Raw genomic sequence first — 13,369 nt, forward strand, 5'->3', positions numbered from 1 at the left:
ACAGTACTGAGGCACAGCCTGGATGCCTTAATTTGTATAGAAATTGTAATCATTTGTTCATTTCAAGGTGAAAATTGCATTTTTTAATTTAAATTGTATCCTGCGTGATAGGCTATTATCTAGAAAAATTGTCTCTGTGTATGGCGGTCTATGCCCTGCCGTCACGCCTGTTTAGAGCCCACTTCTCCTGAGAAAGGGCTTGTATATGAATCTCCTGACTGAATGCACCCAGTTTGTTCTTCACTTATGGGCCGCCACTGCACTCATTTCCATTTTTGTTATTAATATTAATTAGCTTGAGAACACAGCTCAGATTTTAAATGTAAATCAAGCTTGGCTTCACAGTGATTTTTATCTAGCTCCGATTTCTTAGATTTACAACTTTACTTGGACTTTTTTTTGTCTTTGTTTAAAAAAATGAATTAAGGGAGGTGTGCATGGATGTGCATATATGTGCACATGTGCATTTCAAGTATTGCAATCTGAATTGGTTCTATATAAATAAAATGTAATGAATTGAAGATTGATCTAACTTAGCTGATTAAATGTAATATAGCTGGTGAAAGATTCTATAATTTTGGTTCCTGGTAAATCAGACAATCCCCTGTTTGAGCTCCTGATTTTTTTTTTTTTACTTATACATGACAGATTATCTATCTATAATACCTGAGAGGGGTAACCATGAAATTCAAAATACCTAAAATGTTCTGAAAATAAGATTTTCTCCCTATGCAAAATACATGGTTGGGAAGGAGATATGTGCATGGCAAGCTGTGCGTCTGTGTCTGTGTCAGTGGGATCCTTGAGGTGACGAGCACAAAGCTGAGGCTCAGGTACACAGCGTATGCTGGCATAATTACAGGATTTGGGGGATTATTATACTGTAAGTGCTTTCATGGCGACAGCTGGGAGCTTTTTTACTCCCTATGACACATAATCTCAAAGAATAAAACCAAGACCCCAGAGCATCTCTTAATCATTTCTTAGCATACCTGCACACGGATCTGAACTCTTTCTGAAGACAAATTTGAAAAATTAGAATATAATTATCATATCTGGTTTAAATCATTCTAAAGTCATGTTTTCAAACACACATTTTCTTTAAATCTGAGACTTTTTGGCTTGTTGTTTTTTTCCCCCTTAACTGGCTGTTTGCGTTCTTCCTCTTCACGGCTTTCCTGAGTCTTCAGCAGAAGGTTATTTATCACAGCATGGCCAGGTTCAGGAGCTGGGTCCTAAATAAGATCTGAATCAGAGCCTCTATTCCATGGCTCATTCTGAAAGTATGACCAGGCTGACGCTGTGAATTCTCTATCACTGCTGCATGAGTGATAGGGCCTCCTGGTCTCTACAGCAAGGCTCAGGAGTTTCATTTCCATCCCTGTGATCTAAACAACCCCATTACCGGCAGCCATTTATGCACAGGGGCAGTAGGCAAGCACTGGGCCTGAGGACACAGCCCACAGCTAAGCTACCATGGCATAGAGCTACCTTCAATGGCCGTATGTCCATATAGAGGAGGGGAGAGGAGGAATGGAGCGCTCGGGCCTCTACACTTTATCTAAACCACTCCAGAGAGGCGAGTGGAATCGGCTCTTGTGGGCTCTGTTTATCCTCTGCTCCTGTAGTCAATCAATTAGGGGATCAAAGCAGGAGATGAGGGAAATGTCATAAAGCTCTCCCACACACCACTGCCTGAGCTGCCACCTCGTCCAGTCTGAGTGACAGCAGACCCGAGGGAGACAAAACTCCCAGGCCGGCACCTCAGGAGACAAGCTGGAGCAAAGGGGACAACCGTAGCACATGCCAAGGTCTAATCTGGACAACCAGAACACAAACTTTTAGAGGAATATATGAAGGATGACACGCAGCAGGCAAAGAGCCACAATGCATATTTGATATGTTCAGAGGATCCATTGAAAGCCCCCCAGTCTCCTCAGAATGAACTCATATCAAAAACTTGCTTTGAAATCGATTAACTAATTGACCTGCCTCATTGGCATGCTAATCCAGCACCCAAGAACACTATTTTTTTTTCACAATATATGTTTTGTAATTAGATATTCAAGAGAATTAACATTTGCATCAAATTTAACTGAGCCTTGATGATATAACGTGGCGATAACGCTGCATTTCAGTGCTGATTTGAATCTGTGAAGGGAATCCTAAACGTTATGTATCAGTTTATACTCACTGAGTATGAAAATATGAAATAGGAATGATAGGTACCCCTTGATAACACAAGCAGTACTGACTTCATTTAGCTTCAGATTTATCTGCTAATACAATTTGATGGTGATGATGTTAATAATTTTGATTAGTGATGCCTTTAATTAGTTCACATTTAATTGCAAATAAAATGTATTTGTTGTCAATTTGTGGCGTACAGAAAGTAAATATACATCTCTCACGGTGCATCTTGGCATGATTTACTAGTTTAGACAAGACTATGTAGGAAGATTTTCTTGCTGCGGCGACTGCACACATATCCAGCATGTTTGAGATTTGTTAAATGAATGAATGAATGTACCTAAGGCGGGTTTGACATACCTCCAGCAGTGCCTGATGGCTACAAGTGAATGAGCGCCACTGTTTTGACGTGTAATATAAAGCACAGCGGATGCTTCCACACTACACCGGTTAGTTCCCCTACATTCACACCATACCGCAGAGATTTGCAGACTGCATTCCCCGGCAAGCGGAGGGAGAGGCGAGCGCTGCTGGTCAGCGGGTAGAATGAATTACTTCCTACAGCTGCAGCTAGACACACTTTCAGTCTGCGTCTCCTCGTCTGGGACATTTGAGCTCTCATCACTCTCTAATCATATCGCCAGCGCTGGAACAGTCACTGGTGACCCCCGCAAATGTGCTTGAACTTACATGCTCAGACTACAAGCATGCGGTTAGGGAAAAGATAGATCAAGTGTGGCTGATTTAAGATTTTGCAGATGCACACAGATTTACACCAGGCCTGTAATTAATCTGTCTGAAATATATTTTCCATCAATTTATTTTTATTTTATTAGCCTTTTTAAATCTTAGAAAATACTAAAAAGGCTTGCCACAATTTCCCAGAGCCCAAGGTCACAATTTTAATGGCTTTTCTTACCTAATCAAAGTCTGTCAGTCAGTCCAAAATTATATAAATGGGAGAAAGGCTGGAAAAAACAGATATTTGATTGGCTGGATAAAATGGTTATTGTCTATACTGACTATGTATGTACATATGTAGTACATGTAAAAACTGAAAGAAGCATTGGATAAATAAAAAGGTTCATTACTGACTCGTCTCATAATAAACATTAAAAACCTGCACACGACAGAAATAAGAGACAAAAGGCTCAACTCTGTTTTGGATCTTTAATTGATAACAGTTACGCCAGTGTTACAGTAAACACACCAACAGGCTGAAGGTAGTAAATACCAATACAAGTTTCCCACTACTCTAATACTTCATACAGCAGAATAAATTATACCATGATAATATACACACATGCGGAACAGAAAAAGGAGTAAAGCAAAGCACAGATGTCAAAAAGCAACTAAACAGGTTAAGGGTCAAACAGACGGGAGGAGGGAGTGGGGAGGGCTGGGAGGGAAGGAGTTGTATGCCTTAAATACCCAAATGTTTATTGATGCGAGTGTTAGAAATGGGTTTGATACACTAAAGACAATTCTAAAACTCTTCCTTTTTAAAATATACACATGAGTGAGGCGTCTAAGTGAAGCAGTTGGAGCAGCAACTGCTGCGGTTCAGTGCGGAGTCAGCATTACTTTGACGTTTTCTCCTGAAGTCTTATTGGTCCACAAATCCAACAAATTCCCAGAGTAGAAAGCCTGTTGTCTCTGGCATTATTATCATCATCATTATCATCATCATCACGCTGGTCCATTGGCAGAGTCACACACCGAAGGCTCAGGTGTGTTAGGTCCTTGGTCCAGTGATAGCTGGCCTGCTTTTATACTCAGTCTGTAAAACAGGCGGTCAAAAACACCCTGAAGATGTTTAATTCAGCCACCTTTTAAATATACAGCGGTCCTGTGGTTCAGGGGGAGTCTGTCTGTGACACCAAGCTTTCATTTTCCTTCAAGCTCAGTTTTACCCTCTTAAATGTCATTTTAATTGGAACATTTTCAGTGGAATTTATATTTTACTCATTTATACAAATCAATTCTTACCTGGGTCAGAAAAAAAAACAGACTCAAAACTTTTGGTTGAAACAAGTAAACCAATTAAATACATTAAAAAGAAAACAGAAAAAAGAAAACCAAAACATTTACTTCCACAGATCCCTTGCTTACCTACCACTCAACATAGTGTTGTTTTAGTATAAAACATACTCTTTATAAAGAAACAATACACAATCTGCTCCAGCTACTGTACATTTTTTCAGATTTTAAAGGCGACGAAGGACCAGATCCTTTCTTGAGCATTAACTGTCATAATAATCACACTGATGTCAATGAAAAATATCACATACATCTCAAGGGAACAGCTGGTCCTGGATCAAGTCAACAATGCGTGCTACACAAATGTCTCATATCCACTATTATTTAAACTTTTTTTTTTCGTCTTTTTTGTACATTTGGGTGAGTATGTGAAAGCGGAGGATTAGACGTGGCTCTGGTCCAAACCAGAGAAGGGGGCCAATCAGCGGAGTTACCTGTGCCCTTTCACAACTGACTGGATTATATGATTTTCCAGAGTGCATGTGAATGGCACAGCTTGTCTACTTTTTAATCTCATAACAGAGAATGCTGGAATGCCTATAGTATGTTGGAGATGGAGGCTGAGGAATGTTCTGAAGGAATTTAGTCGAAAGGTGGAAAGCCAACACAGTGTGCATTTACAAAATGTGCTAATTATGCTATAAAGAAACCTGAAATACTGGCTAGTGATGAGAAGGGTCACTGTGAATTAGCTTTGACATTATATTCGTGTGATTTAATCTGCTTCACACTGTTTAAGTCACACAGGATTCCCTGGCAGATGGGATTTGGGAGGAATGGGGAGGTGTGTGTGTGTGTGTGTGTTCGTATGAGGGGGTGGTTGAGCTTGGCAAGGTCCATGTTTCAAAATACATTAATTTCCCCAATCCTGTTTTTGCAAACAATGCCCTCCTCCCTATGGACCACCACTAAGGATGGGATGGAGGTTACAAGGGGAAAGCTATTGGCCGCCAAAACGCTGCTTTAATTCCCTGCAGAATCCAGCCAGCCAGACTTCCCACAGTATGGCAGAGTTCTTTAGGAATGTCAAGACGAATATGAAAGTGGGAAGGTCAAATCGCTCACAAATATTTGAGCTCAGGGAACAGGCAGAGGAACAGCAGCTTGGAAAACAATCATCCTCTTTTGTGTGACTGTGTGCCGACACGCAAACATGCATATGCAACAGACAATCGCTTCCAGATCATCTCAGTCATTCTCTGTGTTTTACACACCGACATCTAACGGAGAAAAGAGATACGAATGGAATCAAAGAACAACAGAAATCACATTAACCATAATCATATAACAGCAACAATAGTCTTAACAATATCAAAAAAGAACAAGAAGAAGAGTCGTTCAAATGATATTGGCTTTGTTAACTACTATGAACAGCAAGGTCAAAAGTACATGTTGTTGATGGCTCTAAATGTGTGCTGGACTGCAGCCATGACAAGGAGGAATCTGGGCCAATGAAGTTGACCATCCTTTGGTCATCTGGGGGTCCTTTTTGGCCCACTGAGTAAAATAAACAGGTCTGAGGCTGGGACATGAGTACAAGGAGCGGGCAATTATGCCCAAAGGGTGGGGAGAAAGGGTGCAGAGCCGCCTGGTGGTGTGAAAAGTTTAGCTCCATTCCCGAAAAGGGACTTTTCGCTCTCTCACAAGCGTCACTTTCTCTGGCACAGAGTGAGGGCGCACGTCTGTTCACTGATGTCATGGCCGAGCTGCAGATAGACGAGCTGGAGTTGCAGTCCAGACTTGATGGAGCATGGAGGAGGGTGGCAAAGGGTGAAATAGAGAGAGGTGCAGGGTTTGTCCCGAGTGGCTTCAGTAAGCCTGTCCCGTCTCCACCTGCAGCAGCCCCAGCACTGCCGAGTGGTCTCCAAGCTTCATCCTCCTCTGGGTGGACAAGCTCACATTTTTAGCCAGGTAGTCTACAGCAGCTATACACACAGACAAACAAACAAAAGAAGACAGAAAGGAAAAACAAACAAACGTTAGACAGGTGGTAGATTCCTGGGACATATGTCCTATTCACTCTCATTTCATTCCTCTGATTAAGGCTGAAACAAGTTGTGGCAGAAGAGAATGAGTCAAATGAAAAACAATTCACACAGAGAGAGTGAAAGATAAAAACCCCTCCCCTGTCCCTTGTCTGAGGTTGGCATGCTGCTGGCACAGAGCATGTGCATCCTGGTAAAGTCTCCATGCTGTCACTCAGACAGTTCCCCGTGTGTGTTCTGTGTGCCAGTCTTCATTACACTTGGCATCTCTGATTTCATGCCCTCCACACTCCACATGGCCGATCATTTTCATCCTCAGACAGCAGCTCCTCTCCTCTCTCTTCCATTCATTACCCATCCACTGTGCTCAATCACCATCTTAATTAACCTCACATCAGCTCACATCCGCACTGCCATCAGTTTCTTGCTGCTGACAAAAACACTGGTGCGCACACACAAAAACGTGACAGATTGGCACGCGCTCGCCCGCACTCACGCATAACACAAACACATTTCGGAAAAGAAAATCACCAGATGCACAAAAGCATCAGATCACCACCAGAACCTGAAAATAAATACAAACAAATGTCAGCTAGCCAATGCTGCATTGGTTTGTTCAGGAAGTGGGCTTCATTTTACCTCTTGTGAATGTCTGTGACAGCATCAGTCAATTATGCTAATCTAATAAAGCAAACTCTTTCCTGCCCTGAGGGTGTGTGCATGTGTGTGTGTGTGATCAAAATAGGAGAAAGAGGGAAAGAGAGGTGGGCAAGAGGACACTGTGGCCCCTGAGGGTGTGCCGTTCTTTGAAGTGGCCCTCTTCTCTTTCCCATCCAAGTGGAGTGGGGTGTGACTAAGGCAGCTCTGTAAATGGATGGTTGTGGTGTGGAGGTGGTGGTGGGGTCTTTATCAAGAGCACGTGTCTGCCTCCACCGACCAGGGTGCAAAGGTCAGGAGGCTCTCCTGCCTGGGAACTGGGCATCACTTCATAGGCTTTTTAAATTTAGTCAGCTTAAGAGGGGGTCGGAGAAGAACGACCAGCTTTTGTCACAAAAACATGAAAGTATTTGCTTTGCAACAACAACAGTATGCACATACAAGGTCTACTTACTCTGGCCATACTGGCTGTACTGGTAGCCTGCAGTGACGGGGTCCACACTGTAGCTGGTGGCGCTGTATGTAGGAGGGCAGTATGACTGCGAGGAAGCCAGGCTGTCCACACTCTTGATGGTGTCAGAGCGCTGGCTGCAGCTGGCTGAGATGGGGTTGGAGCTCTCCAGGCTGCTGTGCAGGGGGGAAATGGAAAAGTCGTGCTGGGGCTGGGAGGGTACAGCACTAGGGTTACTCAGGATACTCATCACCTGGAGGGGAGGGGGGTGGGGGGAAAGAGGATGTTAGAAACTTGGAAAATTGAGGATCAAAGCATTGACAGAGTTGAGGGAAAGTACTTTTTTTTTTGCAAGTATAGTGCCATCCCAGCACTTCACGGTAAAGATGGCAATAGAAATACACCATTTCAACTTTGAAATAGGAAAGGGGAGAAACTTCCCCATCTTTTTTTAAAGAGCAGAGGGGAGGGAGGATACCAGGAGGGTGATGAGGTTAAAAAAAGGAGAAAGGGAACAAGAGACACAGTTTCCATTAGCTGGCGCTGCCAGTAAGTGTTCTGCTGTGGGACAGACGGGTCCCAGGGTGATAATAGACCCACCATCCTTGCCAGACAGCCCCTGTCCCGGAGCCTGAGGCCTGAGCCCGAGCCTACAGCACAACAAGCACCAAGGGAGTCCCTAATCCCTCGCCCCTAGCCTACCCATCTCATGAATAGTAATGGAGTTGGAACTGGTAAATGATCCCCTCAGATCCCCACACAAAGTAGGCTCCACAAACCATACTGAGCGGGCCGCTGATACTGCAGGTTGAGGCTTGCCTGAATATTACAGTGTGTATATTATTCACAGTGCATAAAGGCTTCCAATTCAATATTCTAGATTAATGTAATAGCATGTGACATTCGTCAGAAGAAGGCCTCACAATATGTTAAAATGTAAGAGATTACTTCTGGTGCTCCTCTAGTCTGAAGCACAGTGGCCCAGAACGCTGTGAAAAATTTTGTTTTCTCATGCTGTGAGTTTCGTTAAGTGAAAAAGCCTAAGTGTAGAGTGTGTGTGTGTGGTAAAAAAAAAAGGCAATTGTCCCACACATGCTTCCCTCCTATAGCAGCGAAGCCTTCCTTTCAACATCAGGTTCATGTTGAGTTTTGCTATGCTGCACTGGCCTTTGGCCCCTTGGCTGCTAAACCAATTAGCCCATCATAGAGGTGGTTACACAGGGGTGATACAGAGGCAGACATATGTTTGCATGCATGCACAAACGGACACATGCATACACATTTGTAGCAACCACACACCCAACGCAGGAGCTAGCCAAAACAGTCCACAAATGATGCTGCACGCCAGAATTATCCCTCAGAGGGAAAATTAACTATATTCTGCAAATTAATCATATCTTTAGAGAGGGGCCTCCCTAGAAATACGAAACACTCGAAGCACATTAGAAACATAAAGGCTGGTTAGTCATTTCCACATGTTAATTCTATCAGTAAGGAAACCCCCACCGTCCCCTCCACATCTGCGAACAAAGCATGTGACATGTATCCATAAGAGGGAGATTCATAGCCCTCTTCATGCTGGACACATGTGATGCTCCCTCCCATATGGAGATGAAGTGCACAATGTGAGGAAGATGAAGGGTTATGTTTGGATGGGTTCCTTAAAGTAAAAGAAAAAAAAGGGAGCTAGTAAAATGTCCTGAGAGAGACAGCTGGAGGGCATGAGCCCATTTTAGTTATTGGTTAATTGAAGCTTGATTACATTGCTTCCTTATGAAATAGGACAGCCAACAACTGGCTCTATTATTATTCACGCTCATAAAAGCTCTTCAAAAGGAAATGACTTCTTATCGCGACATGTTGCGGCATTGCTATTTTAGCAGGATATTTTAGATGGATCGGCCACTTTAGAGGCTGACAAGTGTTGGCATCTGTGAGGATCTCAAGCACAGTTTTCAGTTATAATTTAAGTGTTCTTAGTGGGGAAAGGTATGTTCAGAGTGGATTCTTCCACCCACACCTACAGCATTTTATGTGATACACGGTTCGGTTTTAATTGGTGGGTTTTGCTACTTTGATGTTCCCATAAAGTTTTTTTCCCCCCTAAGTGTTCAAGTGTTAAACGATACTTTGTCACATAAACTCGTAAATGCCATTTGTGGCTGGATACATTGACATATTTCTGTTTCTGTGTCGCTCGTGAAACAGCCTCTGCAGATATTAAGTTCTAGCCAATAAATGGACTCTAAGAAAGCGGGGGGATCTGCTTTTTGTCTTGAATTAAAAAAAAAACAAAAACAAAAGAAAGGCAGGAAGCTGATGGTTGTCACTAAACACGTGGGCGTATTAATAAAGAGTTGAAAAGGACTTTGGATTCCTGTCAAATTTTAGAGTTGAGGAAAGGCCATTATATTTATCATCCATACATACAGCATGCTCTTGCAGAGCAGAGTTTCTCCCTGTTTCTCTGCACCCGCCTCCCCCCCACCTCCCTGTTTCGCCTCGCATACGGCGTCCTCAGCAGCCCAGAGTTCGTTTGTTGTTTAACGTTGTGTGAGTGCTGGTTTGGGAGATAATGTGAGCCAGGACCCAGTTTAAAGGACAATGCTCCAGGGCGTTCCCTGCCTCTTGCGCACAACACCCCTCCCTTCACACCCGCCCCCCTCCTTTTCCACTCTCTCTCTACAGATAGATTACTTTATAAATAATAATAAAAAAGTAATTAATTCTCTCAACTTCTGAGCCCTCCAGCCTGTGGCAAAGTGAGTGCGGGAAGTGTAAATGGATACAATGTGCATCCTTTCAGATAAATAAATAGCACACTTGAGACAAAAAGAGGCCCTTTCAAACCCCCCTCCCCTCCCCTAATTTCTTCAACAGCCAAATTACATTTTTTTGTAACATTTTTTTGTTTGCGCGAATGTTTGACGAGTTGTTCTTTGTTGGATTTCACTCTGGAATAAAACAACGTGACAGAGACGGAGCTGAAACACTGCAAGTGATACAAGAAAAAAACACAATGAGAGAAAAGAAACACAGTACAGAAAGAGAATGGGAATGTGCCGGAAGAGCTGAGTTTTCTTTCAGCCATTATAATCATTACGAGATCATAAAAGTCAACATTATTCCACTTCGACTATTTAATTTTTTACATTGTGTAAGGCAGTGAAATGGAGCTCATTCGTGTCTACTTACAGGAGCAGTCGTCCCTGCTGCACCTGATAATAAGAATGCACCCTTGCACTGGATTAAAACAACACCAATTCACAAGTGTAAAGTGAGGAAATGGAGTGCTGAGAATATGATAGCCTATAGAAAGAAGGCGAGGGGGCCAGCAGAGAGAGTGATATAGCGTGAGCGAGAGGAGAGTGGAGGCTTTGGGAAGTACAAAGACTCCTGTAGGACTGCACTGGCCTGAGGGCTAGCCTGCCTGGAGAGCTGATAGGAGCCCCTTCTGTTCCATTCCCAGCGCCAGCGCCAACACACCCCGCTCCACAAATACTCTTAATCTGCGCAATACTGGATTAGTTCCTCTGTCACCGATACCTCCCCGTTCTGCCCAAATCAAAATGCCCCCAAGATGTACCTTTAAGTTAGGCAGAGGTCACTGGGGCAGACAGGGAAAAATGAGCACTCCAAATGTCTGTAAGTTATCTGAGTAGTGCAGAATAACATTGTGCACCTTAGCAGATCTGCCTGGCTGATACTCGCTCCAGCAAAGAACGATTAAAGATCCACAGTGATGACACTGAATTTCAGATCAATATTTGAAGGCCAGTCCTCGGGGTGTGATTACAGGAAGAGAATAGTGTTTAATTCTGTAGCCCAGAAGTCTGGAAAGTGTCTGACATTGGAAACAGTCAAAATATGAAATAAAATGTGCGTATTTAATACATAGAAAGACACAAAGAACAGACAGACTTCTTATGTTAGATCATTAAATGTTACATGAAAACTTGATTTAAATCTTTTAAAATCCTAATCAAACACTTAACCTGAAACCAAACAAAAAAAAAATGAAGGAAATAAATAACAAATGAAAATATCAGTGACTCCCCCCTCCAAGTCAGTCGACTCCTGCTCACACAGCGTCCCGCCCTTCCCCCCATCCCTCACATGAGAAGGCCGGCCCAGCGGGCAGTAAGGCCCCTCATCTGAGCAGACAAAATGACTATTTAAAAATAACAGTGATTGCATAAATTGAATTAAAGCGTTTTGGTCACGGTGGAGGTGGTGCGAGGGGTGGTGTGGGGCCGCAGCAGAAAGCCAGGATGGTGGCAGGCAGCAGATGACGGGCTCAGGCCTGCATGCCACTGCGTTAATTGGCCGCGGCACATTCATAAAAACTGAAAAGTGTCTTCCACTAGTGCCACAGGATGAAGAGACAGAAGCAGAGTGAGAGGTAGAATGGTGGTGGTGGTGGTGGGGGGGTTGGTGCTGGAGGGAGAGAAATGGGCCTTTGAAGAATGTAGTGCAAATGGGGGGTTGTGGTGGGGTGCTAATTGTGTTCAATTAAGTGGCTGATTGGCACTGACAGAATGTGGGCATTGACATGTCAGGCACAGATGAGGACGATTAGCGGGCACTGGAACAAGCTGTCACTCCTCACAACATGTTAGCCATTCTGCGCCTCCCCTCTGCGCTCCATGAAGCTGTTCACACGTACCAAAGGAAGCTTAAATGAGCGGAAGTGGAATAAAATTCATATTTATTTTAAAGGCTAGACACGCTCCCTCTGTGTTACTGCAAATTTCCATTAAGCTAAATGCTCATGGCGGCCTTAGCGTTCCAGAAAGCACAGCTGCTCAAGTTGGAAAAAGGACCCCCACTCCACCCCACCCCACTCCCCTCCTTAACATCCCACAGCATAAGCTATAAACTTGGCCCCGCACTAACCAGAGGTTAATATACCGTCTATTGGGCTGCAATTGGAGAACGTGTGGGGAGCAATCCTCTATTCTCTGCTAGTGATATGCTTGAGTAACTATGGGATGGATTCAGCCACTGGGAACAAGAGAGGCCCCTTCTAAGCGGGCACACACATGCACACAGACTTCAGCTCGCCGCACCTTGCTCCAACGCCTCTTCTAAATTAAACGGCAGATTTTCTGATTCCAGGAGAGTGGTTTCAGCAAGGCAGGGCCTGGTGTGTGTGTGTGTGAGACAGCGCGCGCGCGAGAGAGAAGCAAGAAGCAAGGCTGATCGAGGGAGTAAGGAGAAAAATGAAGAGGGAGGAAGAAGAAGAGGAGGGGGGAGGAGTGGGGGTTGTTTGCTGAAAACAGCAGGGGCCAGGTCTAGTGAAAAATGTCAGGTCAAATTGTTCTTGACAGTGTTAATATCTGCACCTCATAGCCATAATTACATGTAAATAAATAGTGAAATAGCTCTCAGCTGGAGACTGAAAGGGGCGAGCTGCTGCATGAGACAACCAGCTGAGGACCCAACAACCTCCCATATTCTCATCTTATTGTCTGGATGTAGAAGGGAGTGAGAGACAGAGATGCACATGCAATGAAGCTTATTTTTAGTAAGTTTTTCCTTTTCTATGCGATCCCCCCTTGTGAAAGCTGGAAGCACGGTATAAACTCTGCAAAGGGGTCACGAGAATGAGCCCACAACGATGAAGGTTAGAGGACAGAGAGAGAGAGTGAGAGCAAATAAACCAATGAGGGACATGGAGAAAGAAACAGAAAGAAGGACGGACAGAATGGGTGAGAGGGAAAAAAAAGTCAGCTAGTATTAATCACAGCCATGCACCTGTCAGAGTGGCATCTGGAACTAAAAGGAACCACATGCAGCTAGACAACATCCCAAACCTCTGGCTAGCGGGGCAGGTTCACAGCAAAGTAGCCTTCCTTCTTCTCAAGCCATCCCATGACCCCCTGAACCCTGACCCTTCACCCTGAAGAGACAGGTCACCCAGCATATGCCTCACAGACACTTCACCTGTGAAGCAGGCTGTTACTGCAGACATTATTACATTATGACTATTATTATCATTATGATGATACAAGTAACCTTCAAATTGTCTGTGTATGAGGAAGGA

At 43.9% G+C, this 13,369-nt stretch overlaps 1 protein-coding gene across 2 annotated transcripts in view; it reads right to left on the minus strand.

Annotated features, from left to right (window-relative positions):
- Positions 1 to 3,368: 3,368 nt before the first annotated feature.
- The window catches only part of pax7a (paired box 7a), a 43,898-nt gene continuing 33,897 nt past the window's right edge, over positions 3,369 to 13,369 (minus strand). For both annotated transcript variants that reach the window (XM_006783239.3, XM_006783238.3), the window contains exons 8-9: positions 7,327 to 7,576; positions 3,369 to 6,155 (exon numbers count right to left, since the gene is read on the minus strand). In XM_006783239.3, the coding sequence (XP_006783302.1) occupies positions 6,040 to 6,155; positions 7,327 to 7,576 (366 nt within the window). In that variant the 3' untranslated portion in view covers positions 3,369 to 6,039. The remainder of the gene's footprint in view (positions 6,156 to 7,326; positions 7,577 to 13,369) is intronic.

Source organism: Neolamprologus brichardi, chromosome 5, assembly GCF_056152115.1.
Source record: "Neolamprologus brichardi isolate AB-2024 chromosome 5, ASM5615211v1, whole genome shotgun sequence".
Classification (NCBI taxonomy): domain Eukaryota; kingdom Metazoa; phylum Chordata; class Actinopteri; order Cichliformes; family Cichlidae; genus Neolamprologus; species Neolamprologus brichardi.